Consider the following 19,784-nt stretch of genomic DNA (forward strand, 5'->3'; position numbering starts at 1 on the left):
TCGCTCGGTGTACACGTGTTTGTTTGTGTAAAAAAAAAAAAAAAACGTAGTTTCATTTGCGTCTTTCTTTGTACACAATTAGCGTTAAAAAATAGGTTTACGTGTATATAAAGTCGTTCAATAAACTTCGTATAAAATTGCATCACAAAAACAGGGAATAGAAACGTGGCTTGTATAAAAAAGTAAAACGTATTTCGCATAAGAAAATTCAGGTAAATACGAATCCGAAAATATTATCTTGTCTATGATGCGTATGAGATACGGTTTTGGTATTGAGAAATAAAGCGTTTGCATACATTGCTTTTAATCGACGTTAAGCAAGGCAATGTTTGTCGATTATTCTACAAGACACTTTTACCGTCGTCTTGTGTCTGTAATCTTAAAATTTCTTGTCTTCCGTTGCTCACAACACGAGGAAACCACAGTTACACTTAAAGAGGAATGTAGCAAAGTCGAGTAGGTGTTTATAGACTGTTTCACGATCGTCAGTTGAACGTATTAAATTCTTGGTGTTTAGTAAAAATATTGAAATTGAGACTACACAAAGATATGTTGTTCGAGGCGAATGGATCCAACTGTACTAACATTTTCTTTCAATGTAACCGCAACTTAATCACTTTGAACGCTCGATCGTTCTTTCGTTCTACATACTTACTGTTCGACCAACTGATCGTACATTATCGTTTCAATGTAGTTACGCCAGGTCTATAACTTTTCCATCGTCAATTCTGTTGATCTGCATTGCTGGAGTCGTTATTCCTTGGCAGAGGCGGTGGCGCGGGTATAATATCGTTGTTTAACATGTTTTCACGATTCGGCTGCATTTGCTCTTGATGTTGGCTACGGTGCACCTCTAGCGCTAACAATTTCTGTCGTTTTTCTTCCATCAGTCGTTCGCGATGTTTGTGAATATAATCGTTCACATTTGGCAAGCCCATGATCACGCAGGCTGACAATGCTGACCGATACACGTTCATATCCGTTGCTTCGTACCTATAAAAAATATCGGATCGAAAGATGACGGGTCTGGTTCTGGATCTGGATCTGGCTCTGGCTCTGGCTCTGGCTCTGGCTCTGGCACGCGTAATTTTTGTTACTTCCGTAAACGATTTACCATTCATTTGTTCTTTCATCGTAACACTCGACGTGATAAATCGTAGTAACACCGTTGAATCCACCGATTGCAAATATCATGTCATCAATCACTTCAATTGCAAAATTACTTCTCGAATTGTACATGTCTGGAATTGAGCTCCACATATCCGTGGTAGGATTGTATTTTTCCCCGCTGCACATTCTCGATATTCCATTAAAACCCCCTGTAATTGTTGAAGGTTTAACTCAAGTCGAATTTGTGAAAATACAGCTCGGTATAAAATCTGTTGGTAAATATTCTTCAGTTTCGAGCGGACGTTGGAATAGTTACCAATAACGTATACATGGTTGTGATAAGATATGCAGGACACTCCGCTCCTGCGCGATCTCATCGGAGCTATCATCGTCCATTGATTACTTTCTGGATCGTACACTTCTGCAGAATTTAAACATTCGTGGCCATTGAAGCCGCCCGTAATATATATTTTGTCTATATCGTAAAAGAAGTTTACACGTTTGTTTATTATGGAATAGATTAACGATTAATAAGAATCTAGTTTGCGGTCTTAAAGAGCACGAACAAGTGTGATTTATATTACGAGTGTAGCTATGCGCTAATCGTCAATCTTTCGTTATACATATGGAAAGGTGAAGTATAAAATGAGTCATACCATTCAAAGTAGTTGCACTGGCGTCTGATCTTTGACAAATCATTGGCGCTATCAAGGACCACTGATTTGTCTTATAATTGTAGCGTTCCGCGGTACTCTGTCGATAATAACCATCGTAACCTCCCATCGCATAAATCAGGTCATTGAGCACAGCAACGCTCACGTAACACCTAAGATTCGCACGGTTTGCTTGTTAGTGGATTATAGTACATAACTCTGTATCGTAGCCATTTTCTTCAATTTTATTAGCATTTCAACCTTCTAGCATTCATCGGAGCAACTTCCCTCCAGACTTTGGTAACAGCGTTGAAGCAACGACAGCTATTAAAATAATCTGCTCCATCGAAACCACCGATTACATATATATTAAAACCAACAACCGCAGTTCCGTGATAAGCGCGTGGACCGATTGGATCTACTTCTTCCACCTTTTAAGAAAGTAACAGGTATATTAATTGTTGTCGATTTCCAACGATGACAAGAATTTTCTTTAGAAATCTAAATCGAAGCTTCCGAGTTTATAAAATCACGAACTTGGTAAGGTTCAATGACACAATGATATAAGATAATAAACATAACAGGTCGTTAGCGAAAATAAAAATGGAAACAACGATAAGATAACCAACGATGATCCTTTGTTTAGTTATCGTACGCGAGAAACGTAAGCACGTGAGTTTCATAAGGTCTTCGAAGAGAAAATTTCTTCTCATTCCGGTAGAGTTTGTTTATCGACTACATACACATACGTATGTATGTATGTATATTAGCAAAAACATTTTTGGCCGATTCGTACAAGTACCGTACACATTTAAATGTACATATCGAACATCTTAAACATTACATATGGTACAATATACGCGCTGTAATCGTTATGCCAGACGAAAAAGGAAGGAGATCTCAAGATCAACTTGTTCAAATTTTAAATGGATTGTTATATTTTTTTTAACTTACAACCTGCTTTAACTACAACTTTTTGACTGACCTGACTAATCTGGCGTGGTAGATCGCTGAACTCGTCTTAAAAACGGCTGTCATTCCGTAGGACAAAAAATATAACACTCCATTTTAAAAAAACGAAACCTTGAAATCTCCTTAGGCTTCCATCTAAAAAGAAATAACTTTGATTGTTCGGTGGAACAATCAAAAAAATTGTGACGTTATCGTACTATTTTGTTTTTCTTGTGTAGTTTGTAAGTTCATTATCGAAATGTATGTATTTCTTAAGTGAGAAGCATAAAAAAAAATCTTGTATTATTTCGTTGATCTTTCGTACTCTTGTTACTTTGTGACTCACGGTATCTTTGATTTCGATACATGTTACGTATTACAATGTGTACCTTGACCCATCGATCCGCCCTGGTGTCGTAGGTCTCTATGAAATTTGTAGGACTTCTGCCACTCCATCCACCTATCGCGAACAGTATCTCGTGGGGCACCCTCGGTCGTGCGATTTTCGGGGTGGGTATTTCACCATCTTTTTGAGTGATAATTTCGAGATCGTACAAAAACTTTAAAGTCTCGATGATAATGGGCCGACACGCGTCGTTTCCGGTAACGTATGGGTGATCCTTTACATTTTCCAGAAAGAACTGCGTTTCCAAAAGACCAAGGCGGATGTTCTTCATCAAATCGACTATGTAATCCTTCCGGGACTGTGGATCGTAATCGATCCATTTCAGTGCCAATTCCCAGACCGTATCCTCGCTCTTAACGTTCAGCTCGTCGGCTCCGATCAGCGTCGTTAACTCTTCTATGGACAGATCTAGAATTTCATCGCTTCGATGGGCTACCTAAGCGCAACGAAACCGTCGTTGTAATCGTTTGTTCGGAGAAAATGTTTGAAATGAGCGACAGAGTGTAGCGAAATAGGACAAACACGGAAATTAATAGAAAATTTCCTCTCTGTAGCAGCCCCATCTACATCCCTCTCCCTTAATCCTTCCCTTAATCTGCTAGTAAGCAGATAACGAAAGAGTGATGACCTGCACGAAATGTCTCATAACGTAACGATACGCGCTGCTCTCTAATCCCTTGCAAAAATGTTCTCGGGCAAATCTCATGACGGTGATGCAGTTTTCCGGAGCCAAGTTTTTCTTGAGAAATTCACAACAGATATCGAGAACGCCAAAAATGTTCAAATAATCCGCGGTGACGAGCAACTGGCAGACATTTTCGTTATTCACGTTGATCGATCGCAAATAAGCGTATTCCAGGAGGAGATTCATCATGTTGCTGTTAACACCCGGTAAAAGGACGTCTGTTTTCTCACGGGAATGCAGCGTGGTTGTGAACAAAGCTCTGCAAACGATTCAAAGAATCGAATAAACAAAGAAAGCAAAGACAATAAGATATCGTGCAAGGTATGGACCTGAAATACGGGCTGCAGGCTGACAAGATTGCTCGGTGAATCGGAAAGACACCTCCATCTTCCAATCTCAAAACTGCATCGCAAAGAAGGTTGTTTTGTCGAAAGTCGTAGAGAGATTGCATCGCTTGCGTACTCATGCAACGACCACCGCTTTCGGCTATCAAACGCTGAGCGTTTGTCTCGCATATGTCGCTATCTCTGCTGGGATCGTTCGAGTCTACATCCATAGCAGATTTGGTCTTCTTCGGGCGAAAATCTCTTCGGTGGACTCGCGACGACAAGTGCGAACAATTGGTTTGGTCGAGAACGTCGAGGGCGCGACACTTGAAAATTTTCTAATGATATTTTTAATCGTATCGTCGAAAAACCAACGAAATTAATTTCGGTAAATTTAAGAGAAATTTGAAAACGCGTTACCGCCCCTTACGATTAAACAGGTTCCAAAGACAAGATTTCCAAAAATGGCAAGTAGCGATTCAATTAACTCGACCAACTATTCGCGAAATAACGAGGCTGGGGTCCGCGATGGACTCGCTGCGATCGTCCGAGGGTTAAATTTTCCAAATATCGCGTATCGCTAATACCAAGAACATTTGTAACCTTACCCTTATTTGTGAGCTGAAGGATATTCGACTTGAAAGGACTTTGATAATTTTCTGATCGTTCAGGAGGTTAAAATTTCTCGCGGTTGTCAACGGTTTCGGACAATTTCACTCCGTAATTTTTACAATTTTTATCTTCGAGGATGCGATTGGGGCGAATTCTTGCGTGCACTCGATCGGCACCGGTAGGTACAGGTTTGTACAGCCAAAGTAGAAGGTTCAGCGATGGAAATGGGAACTTACGCGTTGCAATTTCGGATGTGTCAAATTTTCTGACACGTGGACGGACGGACTTGAAGACCGATTTATACAACAAAGATTTTAAAAAAACGATCCGGAGTGGAGCGGTGGAGATGGGGTGGCAGAGAGATACAAACTATTTTGTGTGATTTTAAAAGAGAGTAAATGTCGCCTCTGGCTGTGACATAGGTCTTACATGTCCGCCGTTCAGTCTAGGACTGTCTTCTGACAAAAGAGCACATTTTTGGCAAGTTCAGGACAGTCTAATACAAGGAGGGCTGGAATTACAAGTTTATCTCTTAGTTAACCCTGCGATGCATGAGTTTCCATTTCTATCCTCTAAAAGTGGAAAGAGGATATTTTGAATATATTTTATTTCACTGTTTATTCTTTTCGCGAGTATGTATGATAATTTGCATTGCAAAGTTCCTTTTCGTGCCTTTCCTTGGTCTGCAAATTTGACTGAAATGTGTATTTCGAGGATAAAACGACTCGTATATGTATAATATTTCCATAGATTTGAAAGCATAGATGACCAAACGTGTAGTCATATGGCAAAAGCCGGAGTGAAAGTGTGAATAAAAAATACATGAATTCAAGGAGCTAATATAAAAACGTGTTTTAAGATTTGGCTATTTTAGACGTGCCGGTGTTTTTTTCGATGGAATTATTTCTACTTGTGGGCCATACCACGGCATTGGATCTTAAGAATCATCAGTTTCTTACTAATACTTTCTAACAGCTTAACAAAAAGTATCAATTGTTCGTAACAGTATCGCAAATATCGCAAATATCCCGTAACACTTAATATACAAACATAACTTGGTTGCGCAATTTTTTGTTCGAGATTCAACATTATATATATATATTGACGTTGATCGACGTTCTCATCAATTCCACCTTCTTCTCACTAAAAATGTTACGCTTATCCCCTTTCTCTCTCCTCAATATCTACTCGACCTCTACGTGGCACGTGGCACGTGTCGCTCCGTACTTGGTCAGCCACGCTATGTCTAATCCCAGTCTCTGTCCACCTGTTTACCTGGTACACAACAGAATTGGCAAGCGTCAGATCGGTGCTAGACACCATCGATAGCGTTGGGATAACCATACCGTTGGAGGCACTGGTCAGAAACGCGTTCCATTTCCCAAGGAAAGGTTCGTGTGCCTCCGATACTTTTTTAGCAGATTCTACCATTCCAGATTTGGTGTTCCGAATAGGCGCTTCGTTGGTTTCTTGGCCGAATATTCGAAACGTCCACGCGACCACAGCGAACGTCACTGCGTTTGTCGGAAACGCTCGAAGGATGGTCGAACCCAATCCTCTGTACAGACAAGAGTAACCCTCGGCTTTCACCGATTGTTTCAAACAATCGAGCATCCCCGCGTACCGTTTGCTATCCGCTTGGATTCGGGATTTGACAACATCTAGAGGATAAGTGATCATCCAAGAAGCTGAGCCGGCCAGACCACCGGCCAGCAACATGCAGCCCGTCGAGACAGGTTTGTTTTCCGATGTTTTCGTCAAGGCTTCGTACGTCGTGAAGTAAATGCCAAAACTAGGCGCTTCTCTGAGAAACGTGATCCCCAGACCCCTGAACACGCCGCGGATACCCTCGTATTTGTACGTATGTTTCAGGCATTGCAACGGCCCGGAGAATCGAGTGCTCGACACTTGCAACTGCATGCGCGTTTTCGTCAGCTCGATCGGGCTGCAAATGGGAGTTTGGGCGATTCCTGCCAAGGTGCCGGCGATGAAGTGCGCGAACAAAGAATCAGGATTCGGTATGTGTTTCTGGGTTTGACCGTAGACACCGAAGATGATGGCGTTTACCAATCCAACGCCTGCCATTGGAGATGACATGCCTCGGTAGAGGCCTACTACCTAGTAATACAAAAGCACGATTAGCTGTGATCTTGTGAAATGTTTTGCAGAAATTATACCAAGTAACACACGCCAATATTTTCATGTGTTCAAATACCGATTCTTTGGCGAGTATCGAGCGGAAACAATCCCAATTGCCCTTATATTTCGGGTTTCGATAATCTTGCGTTTGCATGTGAACTTTGATTGTGTCCAGAGGATATCCCACCACAACACCGGCGCATCCTGAAATTAATTATTTCGTTTAACGATTGGATCATTCAACTAGTTGCGATTGTTTATCACTAACTCGATATACTTTTTTCCGCGCATCTACATGTTAGTTTAATTGTGAGAAAACTATAAGCGAGATCAGGTCAATTATCAATGAAAAACGTTATAAAAAGCTAGTTTGCGATAACAGTCACACGCGATAACCCGATACGTTCAAGCATTGCCGAATGAATTAAAATTATGTACGTTCGTACGAACGATAAATTGTAGAGTGCGTATTGTCGTAACGAGCAAAATTTTTACAACGATTTCACGTTTCGGTCTACATATTCGGTGTATTCGATTTTTAATTAACGACAGTTTAACGATAATAGACACGTCGATGAATGTCGATCATCTACCTCCCACACATCCGGCGACAAAGTCGAGGGCCATTTTCGTCTCGCGGTAACTCCTACGCGTTTCTTCCACCCGTAAACAGTTTGCACGTCTTGAAAGTTATCACTTTGATCAAATATTCCTGTCACGCTTGCCAAGGACGAGTAAACGCAAGTGGTGGGTCGATTCGTTTCCAAAAAAAGAGACTTGGAATCCATGTAAGATTGATCACTGCTTCGTCGCACTCGTGTCTGCGGTGAATGAATTCCAAGCAAAAACTATTTATTTATTACTCATTCATAGATCGAACAATTAAATTTTGTTTGATTCGAGACATCGTATATTGAAATACTTGCCAAGTGGTAAGTCATCGCTACATCTCCCGGGACACGTCAGCGAACGTTTTCATCCCTCTTTCGTCAACCTTTGGGTTTGTTCGAGCTCTTCTGTTCGGAAATCTTGTTACTCGCGCGAAACCAAGTCTTTTCCATGCTACTAGTCGACCAACAGAATTTCTCACTGAAACTGCTCCACGAGTCTGTTGCGTTCTCAAACGAAACAAGATCGTGCTTGTATTATCGACTTGTTATTGGTGTTCCGCTACTAGCGTTTTTAAGTTATTACGACAACAATGTTAACGATATTCGCGCATCTCTGTTCGACCTATTGCGACGAAGAAACAGTGTGAGGGTCAACCGCTGATAAGAGGCCGTTCGTAGCATCCAATCAAATTATTTTACCGTTCAGCGTTCACTGGAGTTGATAGTTGATACACAACTGTTCTTCTTTCATCGCGAATGTACATTTTTTGTATTAATTGCGTTAAGAGATGCGACATCGGTTGCAATGCATCGTTAATGATGTCTACAGCATTTCTTGGAATTGTTGGCTGGTACTATCTCCGACACGCGACAGCCGATATCTAAGGTTACAAAGTAGCTAACGAAGCAAGACATGATTTTTATACTGTTTGCTTATATCAATGTAAAGCTACGTTTATCGAATCTAATAATACGAGAGTATGTCTGTATACTAATAGAAAGTCGCGCCATCGCTTCCGCGGTGCTGCCACGATCGAATAACAATTCATCCTTTTGCGACATCGATAGCTAAGAACGTAGAGAATCGATCCTTTAATTTAAATTTCACCGATAATACCGAACAGTTCCGAGGTTTTAAAGCCTGTATCAGCTTTACTCTAACCGCTATCCACTGAACAGTGTTACAAAACTGTCTTTTTAACACAATTTCTTTGTATATGGTACGAGACCCCATTGACTCTACATTTTTCGCGGTATCAGTGTTTGTTTAAATTCTCGTTCTTCCAGACAATCATGCTTCCTTGAAACCTGTACGGCATCTCATTAAAACCGAGCAGCGCGACGCGGCAACACCCAGTCATATCGAGACGCTCGACCTGTGAAAGTCGTGACACAGCCACCGATTGTCTTCAACCCTTTTCGCGATTCCATCGACGGCCTGGTGATTCAAATGTATGCGAAAACGATAGCTAAAACGCCGACGATGGTAGGGGAGGATGGACTCAGCGGATCGCCCCCTGACAAGGTAAACAAGAGTTGGAATGAAAATTTGTACAACTTTTGACATAACGTGTTCAAAGAAAATTGCGAACGTGCACGACACTATTCAGTTCAGAGTACGAATTTTTCTTGCTGTATAGTAGGTACGAATTAATGCATTTTCCACGAAATATGTAATATTTATGTTTTTCGATGAACAAGGTCGATCGAATAATTGTGCGCGCTAGTGGACGATAAATATAGCATAGCTCGTACTACTACTTATACGTATCCTGATTTGCAGAACGTCGTTTGTAACCTTGACTATATTTCGCAATGAGCCTTATTTACACGGGTATCATTCGTATTCAACGCTTCACAAACTAGTCGCGTATTTCATCAAACCGATCTTGATTCGATTAACTTTGTTAGTATAGAGTGATTTCCCGCAGCAACCGCGAGATACCGATTTACTCAGCGTATAGATTCCATTAAGTTAATTGTTTTCGAAAAAAAAAATGATTGAATATCGCTATGATTTTCACACGTACAAGGTGGATTCTTTCCATGAGTGTGGTCCTTGGCGCCAATTCAGAAAACCTGTTTTCGCAGAGATGTAAGAGAAGGGAGGTATTATGGTTGCTTCATCGACAAGATCAAAATAGGACGTGGGGACATTTTTTTACATTGATACGCCGGTTGCCGTTTAATCGTAATCGTACTGCAAACTATTTCAAATAAAAGATCAATTGGAAAAAAAGAAATGTGTCGCAAATAGTATGGCTTTCTCTATGAATACATTCTGTTACGTGTGATTTGTTTTCTTTAAACGCAATAGTTTCACATTCACCGCGTGCCTGATGAAAATCACTTTGTCCAGCGAAATCGTCCTTGACATCTAAAGTGCATGGTAGTTAGTCTGATGTAAAACTGAAGAGAGTTACATTTGACTTTCGACGATTCTTTTCGGGATTTCAGAGATTTCCGCGGGAAAACGGTGAATTGTATGCAACCTCGATGACAATCGGAAAATGGAAGATTTTAGCGTTAAAAAATCTCTGATATCCCCACTTCCTTGTTAAACCATTAAAGAAGTACGGCGGACAACCAATAATAGTGGGAGAGGGATTGGCTCTGGGTATATAAAATAGACGTGTGACGATTTAATGGAGCTCACTTTCTATAAATCTGTTCCGTTGAAAATAACACAAGTAGCATTTTCGACTATCTTGTAAAGGTCCAATCGAAGGCTGATTTACCATGTCGGATGTAAGAAAATAATCCGTATTGTTTTTAAACTTTCTTTTCTATATTTTACATGAAATGTTTTATTTGATTTCTTATTAATTACATAAAGTACGTTTTGTTTGCGATAGAATGTTAAAAATATTCGCAAAATTTACATGGTGGCTATGTAACTACGTAATATTTTTATTCGGCTTCATCGACGATCACGGCATAATCATGTAATGATATTTTTGTAATTGCCTCCGCAGCTAATGCTGAATACATGAACATTTAATTTGTTGTAGTTGCGATGGAAAACAAATATTTTATTTCGTTTTAATATTTGTGGTATAGATAATATTTTCTTCGTGGGTTATATTACTTTGATGTACGTTAAATATTTGTGTATTTTATTGTTTTCATTGATAGCCTAAACTCATACATGGAGGTAACTACATCAAGGAAGGTAAGGATTCCGCTAAGGGCACCTGCCTCATCTTCTCTCCAAAAGGACAGGACTCCGTTGGTGCTCTAGCCAAGTATCTACAACTGTTCACCGTGAGTATTATACGATATATTCCATTAAAAAACTTATTTATTATACATATTGTAGGATTTATTATATGTTACTATATTTATAAAATACTGACTTAACTATTAACGAAACTAAAATGAATAGAGTCCGCTCAACGATCCGCTCTACGTCTATTCGCGCCGTTTTTACCCTTCGACTGCTCAACTAAATCTGTCTCCAACGCTTCTTTCTCTACCTCCCCTTAAAGTTAAACACTACCCAGGGTTTTTCCCAGACAGGGGAACGTTGTTCTAGGCGTCCTCGCCGAGGCGCGCCTGGACAACATCAGCCCAAGTGGCCAGGTCATAAATTAAACTAAACTAAAGCTACGTTACAATATCCTTATACCTATCCTATAGCTAACGCTCCCTCTCTCTTCCTCTCTCACGCACACGCACACATTCCCACTCCTACAATATACTATAATATACTATATCTTGGCAAATTGTCTGTGAGTATTAATTTTCGGCTTATTTCGAAATTTAGGATATCGAGAATTTTATTACAACTATTTTTTTTCCAGCAACATGAAGTTAATTTGTTACACATCGAATCTAGAAGTTCTCTTCGCCGATCGGATGTTTACGAATTCATGGTCGAGTGTGCCCCAGGCGGAAACCTCGGCTCCGTGATAGATAATTTACGCAAGGAATGCAGTTACTTGTCGATCATTTCCAGGTGGATATCTGTAGGATATAATTTTAATGTTAACGAGGTGACGTTACGGCATTTCAATCGTTGCTCCCCTTCTATAGAAATCATAAGGACAACATTGGAACCGTGCCATGGTTCCCGATACGTATCAGGGACCTCGATAAGTTTGCCAATCAAATCCTCTCCTATGGATCTGAATTAGACAGCGACCATCCGGGATTCACAGACACTGTTTACAGGCAGAGACGCAAGTTCTTTGCCGACTTGGCTTTCAATTATAAGCAGTGAGTTTTTGTCGGTCAAGTATAAGAGCTAATCGAGACCCTTCTGTCACTCGCGGACCACCCACAAAATTACCGAAAGTCATTCTAACGATTCTGACTTTACGATTTCAGTGGTCAACCAATCCCGCGTGTGGAATACACTAAAGAGGAGATTGAAACATGGGGTGTAGTTTTTAGGAATTTGACGAAACTTTATCCAAAGTATGCTTGCAAGGAGCACAACCACGTGTTTCCTTTGCTTATTGAAAACTGTAATTACAGAGAAGACAACATTCCTCAGTTGCAAGATATATCAAACTTTTTGAAAGGTAGGAATAATGTAATTATTTCGAAGGCGGTACGATACCGATTAGCTGAAACAATTTATTTAATCGTACCGAATTTCTTCTTCTTCTTCAGATTGTACCGGCTTCACGCTTCGTCCAGTAGCCGGGTTACTCTCCTCGCGTGATTTCCTGGCTGGCTTAGCTTTCCGAGTATTTCATTGCACGCAGTACATCAGGCATGGCAGCAAGCCATTATATACACCTGAACCTGATGTATGCCATGAGGTATTGGGTCACGTACCTCTATTTGCCGATCCCTCGTTCGCTCAATTTTGTCAAGTTGTCGGCTTGGCGTCTCTCGGAGCCCCCGACGACTACGTCGAAAAACTTGCTACGGTAGGTATACAAGGAACTTAAACTTACCCGCTTTCGGTTAACAATTTACCAATCACCTTTAATTTGAATTACAGTTTACAGTTTACATAATCGTGATACATTTATTTCAGTGCTTCTGGTTTACGGTCGAATACGGTATCTGTCGTCAAAACGGTGAATTAAAGGCGTACGGTGCTGGATTGCTTTCGTCTTTCGGCGAGCTCGAATATTGCTTAAGCGGTAAACCAGAATTGCGATCTTTCGAACCGGCGAAAACAGCGTTGCAAAAATATCCGATAACGGAATATCAACCCGTTTATTTCGTCGCCGAGGACTTTGAAGATGCAAAACAGAAGATGATGTGAGTAAACGACTCCTATTTACGTGCGCGTATTCTACTATTGTCTATATGAAAATATGATGCATGTACGCATACCGTTTTCATTCTTATTCGTACCTTTGATTTCAGTAAATTTTCCGAAAGTATTCCAAGAAAGTTTGGAGTCAGATACGATCCGTACACTCAGAGCATCAGTATAATCGACAGTAAACATCAAATCGAGGATCTCATTTACAACGTGAATCAAGAAGTACAAATTTTAATGGACGCTTTGCGAAAATTGAAGTAACATTGTGTTAAGTAATGATAATACGCATTGATGCGCGAAATAAAGTGACTGCGAACTTGTTTAACAATTAATTGATTCAAATGAAACTATATAAATATTAACGTAGCGTAAAGTAGACACGTTTGTTATTTTAGAAATCATTTTATTGCCGACGACATTATAAATTGAAATTTGTTGACCGCTATAAGGATTCGTGTGTTCCAACTCGACCACGGGTGATTCCAAAAATTAATCGTTGCAGCTGAATTTCTAAAGATAATAGGCCATTACAGGAACCCTGTATACGTGTATGCAGGAGGGAAAATTGAAATTCGTTTCGCTCCTACAATCACACAATCTCCTGGTCCGCTTATTATGTTCGTACGAACGCAGCTCTTGTATTATTTACAAAAATCACCGACCTCCACCACATGAAAGCTACTAACAGGAAAATCTGAACGTTAACATTAATAACAATATTGATTTTACATTTCACAGCAGAATATAGCGAGACACATACGAGAACGCAGTCAGACATTGAACAAAACACATCGAACAGTCATGTATACATGTCGGAATACGTTTACCCTTATATCGTATATGTATATGTATATCGTTTACCACATCGCTTAGCTGCTTAAAGGTTGAAGGTAACTCGAATGTTTCTGTTTATTCGTCTCAAGATCAAAATGTTTCTTTCCTCTTGAACGCTACCTATAACAACCCAAGGAAAAATCTCTTGTTCCACTTTTTGTTAAGTAGCATCATTTTCGTTTTGCGGAGCTCGATTAACAAACGTTGCGACAACGGAGATTTCGCTGTCTTTAGGAACCTTTATTTGCACGTTCGATATGAATATATATTTCTCAATTTTCACATGTTGTTTTACAGTGATGCGGGGAAATTTATTGTCTTAATGTGTAGTCGAATGTACACGAATTCTATCTGCATGCGTGAGCAATCCAATAACAATCGTAAAATATAACGTTTTCGATGTCACACTTACGGATATATTGTAGTACACATCGTTTTCTACGATACATATACATATGAAAAATCTATCGATATACATTTACAACAAAATATATTACTTCTTTCCTTTTTCGTAATGTACATACACATATACATATGTCTAAATATACCCTGTTCCCGCAAACACGGGTCCTCGTTCAGTAGTTCCAGCTATGCCGTCATAACAAAAATAATTAGGCTATCCGGAACGCAATATTTCCAACTGTAGCTCCAACCAACTAATTCCAGAAGCGTTTTGTACTCTTGTAAATGAATTAAACTATCCTCTGCGGCAACCTTTCCCAAACTTTCGCTTCTTCGTTGTTCCGATATTCAGAATTATAACGAGACGACTGTGAGACTAAAATTGCCGACTAGGAAAATTTGGGGAACGCTGCTCTACGTAATCCATAAAACTTTTCATCCAGTTCCAACAGCAGTTTCGCGCGTGCTGTCTTTGTCTGGATAAATTTTATACACTTTACACGTATATTATACATATATGTATGGGGAACACGCAATGACCGTTCGTAAGGGCTGGTTTTAATAACATCGACGTTTCGAGGAATCAGTTACACGAGAAGAATAAAAATATTATGATAAATAAATATCTAATGGAAGCAGTTCGAAGCAATTTCAAACTGTCACTTTTAACACAAATTCGACGAGTATTTTTTAACGATAATTATCGACGGAACATCCCTGCCACATCGTCAATCGCCAATTGACGTCGATAATTAAAAGTCTATAAATTCTCCGTTATTCGTCCAATTTGTGTTACTAGCTATGGTAACATCCTACTTTCCAGACGGAATACTCCTTTTGTACAACTCGCGTATAAAAATATTAAATCCTTTGTTTCGTTTGTTTCTGAACAAAGCCACATACGAAACCAAAGGATCATTAGTTGAAAGTGTGACGGAATGCAAAGTGAAAAGCGTTCAGTTCTGAGAAGGCCTCTGTTGCTGATTCGAGGGTGGTTCCATTTCGTTGTACAGGATGTCTGTTTGGTGGGGGCAGATTTGGAAAGGCACGAGATCGGGAGGATTAGCATTTTGCTGCGCAGGTCCCTGCGGTTGAATCATCGTACCGACGCCGACGTTTTCTTGTGCTGTGGTCGATACCGTTGGCACTGGACTGACTGGTAACGGGTGAGAAAATAATTCCGTTGGCACTATAGGGACCGGGACGGTAATCGGCAATGAGAGAACGTTTACACCCTGCACGCTGCTCGTCGTGGACAACTGCGCGTTTGTATTGTTGGTGTTGCATCGATTTATTTGTTGGCACGTGTTTGTAGTATTGTATGGTATGCCAGCCTGCAACAGTATATACGTGTACTTTATAGACATTTCGATAGGAGATGTTGAAATAAATAATCTTGTCGCGTAACATGTTTGGGAGATACTTGCATTGAGTAGGGGCGACAAAATTCCGTATCTAGCGATAAACAATTGTTCCGAGACTCTTCTGAGTTCCTCCTGCTGATGAACTATCAGCTGCTGCAGTTCCTCGTGCTTGCGTTGAAGCTCGTCTTGAATTTGATTCTGTGCCGGAGTCATCACGATACCTTGCTGATGTAACATCTAGAATTATTCGCAGGTACCAAATTTCTACCAAAAATCTGACGGATTATACGAATAATAAGAAGGTTGTATCTTGTATATTGTATCTTGTATCTTGTATCGTTACCTCGTGGGCCGGTATAGTTGAAACGATCGGCGCAGTTGGCGTTGTAAAACCTGTGCTGACCACTGGTTGCAAGTTAATCGTCGCGTATTGCGTCTGTTCCATGAAGCCGACGCAACTCTGATCTACCTCGAACTGAGGTTGTTGCTGGGTTTGCTGTTGTTGGTGTTGTCTGTTGTCGATTTGGCCGATTTGGCCGATTTGACCGATTTGGCCGATTTGGCCGATTTGGCCGATTTGGCCCTTTGACGGTAACGAATTGCTCGCGGGGGTGCCTTTCGACCGCGAGACGTGCGTTATCTGCGAGTGTGGAGAACTTTGCATAGACGTGGACATCGAAGAGCTGTCGGAACTTTCGACGTGATACCGTAATCGCGTGTTCGACGCCACCGGCTTCGTTGCTTTGGACGATTTTGACGGCCATTGCGTCGATGGAACAGGACAAGACGCCGACGTCGTCACCTGCTCGCATAATTTCTGTTACCGGGCTATTAGATTTATTCAAGTCACCGAATTTACCTGTTGTTGCTTCACCGCCATCAGCACACTTTGGCCCTGATCCTTGCCGAAGCTCACCGATTCCTTACGCAATTCTTTAATTACATCGATGTAACTAACCACGTAATGCGTGCACACGATGAATTCAGGCTTCGAATTCCATTGGTTGTACGTAATGTAGAATCTAGTCTGCAACCATATCCACTGCTGACCTTTCGTAAGGAATCTGTAATAGCAGGAGGTTCCTTCGCCTTTCTGCATCACTGCAAACGAGACTTGTTCGATAATAAAAATTACAATTTCGATTAAAATGCGTAGTTACATTTCGCCAAACTCTGCCGGTCTCTGACTCTTTTTACACTTACGCGACTCGTGGCACGTGACAACTTTGTCCAAATCGTCCACGTGATAGTAATCGTAGCCAGACGTGCCCAACACCTCGAACGGTAGATATCCGATGATCGGTGGTGCTCGATGATCCAGAAATAGAAATTTCCACTCGAGGCTGTGACGGGAAGTGAACTCTGACTTTGTGTTGTCCATTACCGATAGTTCTCTGATCAACTGAGGCGTATGAAGACGTCCTGTACCCACGAAAACTAATCTAAGGGTGCACAAAACGGTGGAAAAAGATAACCACGAGAATATCGTCTTTAAATTAACGATATTTAAATTAGTTAACGTGCAAGGAAATTACTTCATGTCCATTCCACCGGTATTACCGAACTTTGTGTTTGGAATCAAGTTATCCACCTCTGCATCAACGTCAGAACCTGTAAGGAACGAATGATAAATCTTGCCGAGCGAACCTATATTTCCGTTAAATACGCAATTATGCGAAACGTTAATTACATACGAAAATATCCAACAAATTGTACGAGTTCGTATATTGGGTTTTCCTGGATGTTTAATCCACCCCTTTTAATGTGACACGAGAAAGATATTTGATCCTCTGTAAATGTAACGATATCGTTAACAATATTACCGTGATTATAAAAGTGTTGCTACTCTCATAATTATCAGCTCATGCAAGCTCCTACCCTTTTTAATGTTTCGTCGGTCTTTTGTGTTGGCAGGATTCAGTAGAACGTTGTAAAGAGGAGATTGGTCGTCCTGATAAGTAATATCATAGATGGTCGTGTTTTCCAGCTCGTTTGGAAGATACCCAAGTAGAGATGTAACACTTTCAGACACATAATAAATGCGCCCGCTTGAAGAAAATACCATTATAAAACCGTCCAGAGCCTACATTAAAGAAATGTCGCTTGTGTTTTCATCACTAAAAACTTCAGTCGTTACAATACGTCGTTGAAATTCGTACTAACTGAACTGCACGTTTTCCCTAATGCTCGTTATAACCGTACATTATCGACCATAAGTTTAATAATTCAGCGATATTCGACGACTTATCGAATATCACGATTAAATATTTACTTTATTATGATGGTAATACCTCTAATATGAGATGCGTGAATTCTTCGTTCGATAGAAAAGACGGTTTCCAATCTTCCTGTATTTCGTGCACCCTTGATCGTACAGCTATTTCTGCAAGTATTCACAGACCTCGAGTAATTGTAAATAGGTAGCGATGCGTTTGTGCCGTGCTATTTATTTCGACCATACGCACCGTTATGGTTTTTCAGGAATAATATCGTTGATTTTAATACGGTAGATTTGTCCATTTTCCGTGCGTTTGAACCAACCATGCTACCAAGTTCGTTTACGAGCATATTGAACTGATCCCGGCGCTTCTTCTCGCTCAAATTCCGGGATTTTCTAATGATCAAGGTTTAGCAATCGAAAATAGATCAGAAGTTTTCAAATTTAACCGATCAAATTTATTTCGTATTCGATGCTCACCGCTTTGTGTCATCCTTATCGTCGATGTCATCGTCCATTGTGTCACTGGACACGAAACTTGCGAGTTAGTCGAACGTAATATAAAACTCCGTTGTACAAATATACATACAAGTATTTCGATCTGGACTAATTCTGTTTTGGAGGGATTTTCGTAAAAACCGTGATTTTCGAAAGGTTAAAGAACCACTGATACAGAGAAGCACGTGCATCACGATCAAATCAATATTACCGCGCGCTTGTTGTGTAACATGTTCCTCCGCAGCCAATATTGCCGAGTGCAATGATATTTCGTGTCATCGTTCAAAACAATCTTTTCCAAGGTAAATGTTACAAAGAAAAATTACGTAATCGGTACATAACGGATTTGGGATAACCAAGAAGAATATAGTCGTGTGACAAATCAACTACATATGTCCACGTAATCATCCACTTTCATAAATCCCGGCAATCGATAGTAATCGAGAGCCAGAATAGCATAAGTGAAAAGTGGCCGCGTTTCGCGTGTCGTAATAGCTCCAAGATAGCAGCGAGAAGATTGTAAAAAGCGCGATAGTAAACGTCGATTCGCAGCGCTGATCCATGTTCAGCGAGAAAAGTGGATTCTTCCAGTAGTGGTCAGACACTCGAATCAGTCGCAACACACGGATGATCTGACGATCGGCTCGGGTTAAACTATTGATACATATAAGATATAAGATACAAGATATCAAATTTTGATTCCTCGTCCAATAGTAGAAACAAGTTTTAGATTTTTGGTTATGTAAATCAAGTGTCGTTACAATAAATGATATGGTTTCAAAGTTTGATCATTTCATTCGACACGATTCCTCTTTTTGCTGATTTTACGAGGTAGCTCAGAGTGCAAAGGGTTAACGAACAATCGTGATCATGCATCGTATTATTAATTATTCGTTAATGATTAATCACTAATTAATAATCGTTAATCATTATTACCGATTCCACGGTAATAGGAATGCAATATAAATTATAATGCATTACAATGTGTCCAACACTATCCGATACAACATACAACTGGCATCGAAACAATCGTTTGATGACAACCGAGCGAAGGATCGAGGAAAGGCTCGATCATCGAGACTAAGGCTGAGAGGTCGCGGAACGACGGTGTTCGTTGCGTCGGAACGTCGCGTCGGCTTCGAATTGTTCCAGATCGAAACATATTTGTCGGACGTTGATTAACGCATCACTCACTCGGATTGTCGAGACGAGGGTCCTCGCGAATAACTCGCCATGTAGCTTCGTCCACGTATGTTGTCACGCGCCTATGCGTATTAGGCGACCAACACGTTGCCTCCAAAGGTTCAGATCGAACGATCCCCGCTTCCTCGAGGCTGTACCACCTGACTGCTCCTCGGACGCGTACAATGCTTCACTTGTTGGGGTTGCCAGTTCCTCCAGCAACATCGACACATTTTTTCACCACGGTTTCAAATACGATCGCACAATCGTCCCCGTCTCTAACGGCAACTCGAGTTAGCCTACGTGCATACCGTCCGACGCGACGCTTGCGTACGACTTGCAATGGAAGGTCCGCAACACCGTCTGAAGTTGCATCGACTCAATTAGCGGCCATCACCTCCAGACGGGAGAACGCATGCTCGGATTCAAAGCTACGGGATACACCTACCACGAACTAACTCTTAATTCTCTTTGGAATAAACTATCCAGTTGCGAAACACATTCACCTATCCACAGAAAAGTACCATTTACCTGTTTATAGTTTGAGACGGTCATCTGGTACGAAC

General features: G+C 40.7%; 4 protein-coding genes and 1 long non-coding RNA gene across 12 annotated transcripts; 2 read left to right on the top strand and 3 right to left on the bottom strand.

Moving 5' to 3' along the window:
* Window positions 1-699: 699 nt before the first annotated feature.
* Window positions 700-5,195, bottom strand: LOC128890516 (kelch-like protein 10). Its single transcript, XM_054149081.1, has 8 exons — window positions 4,135-5,195; window positions 3,749-4,064; window positions 3,104-3,556; window positions 2,025-2,194; window positions 1,767-1,936; window positions 1,427-1,585; window positions 1,115-1,319; window positions 700-993 (listed from the first exon to the last, which is right to left on the bottom strand). Exons 1-8 carry the CDS (start codon window positions 4,359-4,361, stop codon window positions 723-725), a joined length of 1,971 nt encoding a protein of 656 aa, XP_054005056.1. The 5' UTR covers window positions 4,362-5,195; the 3' UTR covers window positions 700-722.
* LOC128890518 (uncharacterized) lies at window positions 1,880-3,020 on the top strand. Its single transcript, XR_008460635.1, has 2 exons — window positions 1,880-1,958; window positions 2,032-3,020. It is a non-coding gene; the product is annotated as an uncharacterized LOC128890518 (long non-coding RNA).
* Window positions 5,196-5,459: 264 nt separating the features above from the next.
* LOC128890503 (mitochondrial basic amino acids transporter-like) lies at window positions 5,460-8,077 on the bottom strand. 2 transcript variants are annotated; one of them, XM_054149064.1, is made up of 3 exons: window positions 7,809-8,077; window positions 6,959-7,086; window positions 5,460-6,861 (listed from the first exon to the last, which is right to left on the bottom strand). In XM_054149064.1, the coding sequence occupies exons 2-3, from the start codon at window positions 7,034-7,036 to the stop codon at window positions 5,902-5,904; spliced, it is 1,038 nt and encodes a 345-aa protein (XP_054005039.1). In that variant the 5' UTR covers window positions 7,037-7,086; window positions 7,809-8,077; the 3' UTR covers window positions 5,460-5,901. The 2 variants fall into 2 exon arrangements, with proteins under 2 accessions (XP_054005039.1, XP_054005038.1); XM_054149063.1 differs by lacking the exon at window positions 7,809-8,077 and adding an exon at window positions 7,476-7,703.
* Window positions 8,078-8,837: 760 nt separating this feature from the next.
* LOC128890498 (protein henna) lies at window positions 8,838-13,048 on the top strand. 2 transcript variants are annotated; one of them, XM_054149054.1, is made up of 8 exons: window positions 8,838-9,018; window positions 10,629-10,757; window positions 11,297-11,451; window positions 11,529-11,711; window positions 11,823-12,019; window positions 12,111-12,373; window positions 12,484-12,713; window positions 12,822-13,048. In XM_054149054.1, the coding sequence occupies exons 1-8, from the start codon at window positions 8,944-8,946 to the stop codon at window positions 12,979-12,981; spliced, it is 1,392 nt and encodes a 463-aa protein (XP_054005029.1). In that variant the 5' UTR covers window positions 8,838-8,943; the 3' UTR covers window positions 12,982-13,048. The 2 variants fall into 2 exon arrangements, with proteins under 2 accessions (XP_054005029.1, XP_054005030.1); XM_054149055.1 differs by lacking the exon at window positions 8,838-9,018 and adding an exon at window positions 10,096-10,241.
* A 979-nt stretch (window positions 13,049-14,027) lies between these two features.
* Window positions 14,028-19,585, bottom strand: LOC128890489 (circadian locomoter output cycles protein kaput). Of its 6 annotated transcripts, none has more exons than XM_054149033.1 (11): window positions 19,231-19,583; window positions 18,019-18,063; window positions 17,786-17,934; window positions 17,612-17,703; window positions 17,199-17,403; window positions 17,015-17,110; window positions 16,856-16,931; window positions 16,524-16,762; window positions 16,180-16,433; window positions 15,664-16,137; window positions 14,028-15,545 (listed from the first exon to the last, which is right to left on the bottom strand). In XM_054149033.1, the coding sequence occupies exons 1-11, from the start codon at window positions 19,269-19,271 to the stop codon at window positions 14,913-14,915; spliced, it is 2,304 nt and encodes a 767-aa protein (XP_054005008.1). In that variant the 5' UTR covers window positions 19,272-19,583; the 3' UTR covers window positions 14,028-14,912. The 6 variants fall into 6 exon arrangements, with proteins under 6 accessions (XP_054005008.1, XP_054005006.1, XP_054005009.1 ...); XM_054149031.1 differs by having other exon boundaries at window positions 14,028-15,557; window positions 19,231-19,582; XM_054149034.1 differs by having other exon boundaries at window positions 14,028-15,557; window positions 15,664-16,122; window positions 16,180-16,421; window positions 19,231-19,581.
* Between the last annotated feature and the right edge of the window lie 199 nt (window positions 19,586-19,784).

Source organism: Hylaeus anthracinus, unplaced genomic scaffold, assembly GCF_026225885.1.
Source record: "Hylaeus anthracinus isolate JK02 unplaced genomic scaffold, UHH_iyHylAnth1.0_haploid 12000, whole genome shotgun sequence".
Taxonomy (NCBI): domain Eukaryota; kingdom Metazoa; phylum Arthropoda; class Insecta; order Hymenoptera; family Colletidae; genus Hylaeus; species Hylaeus anthracinus.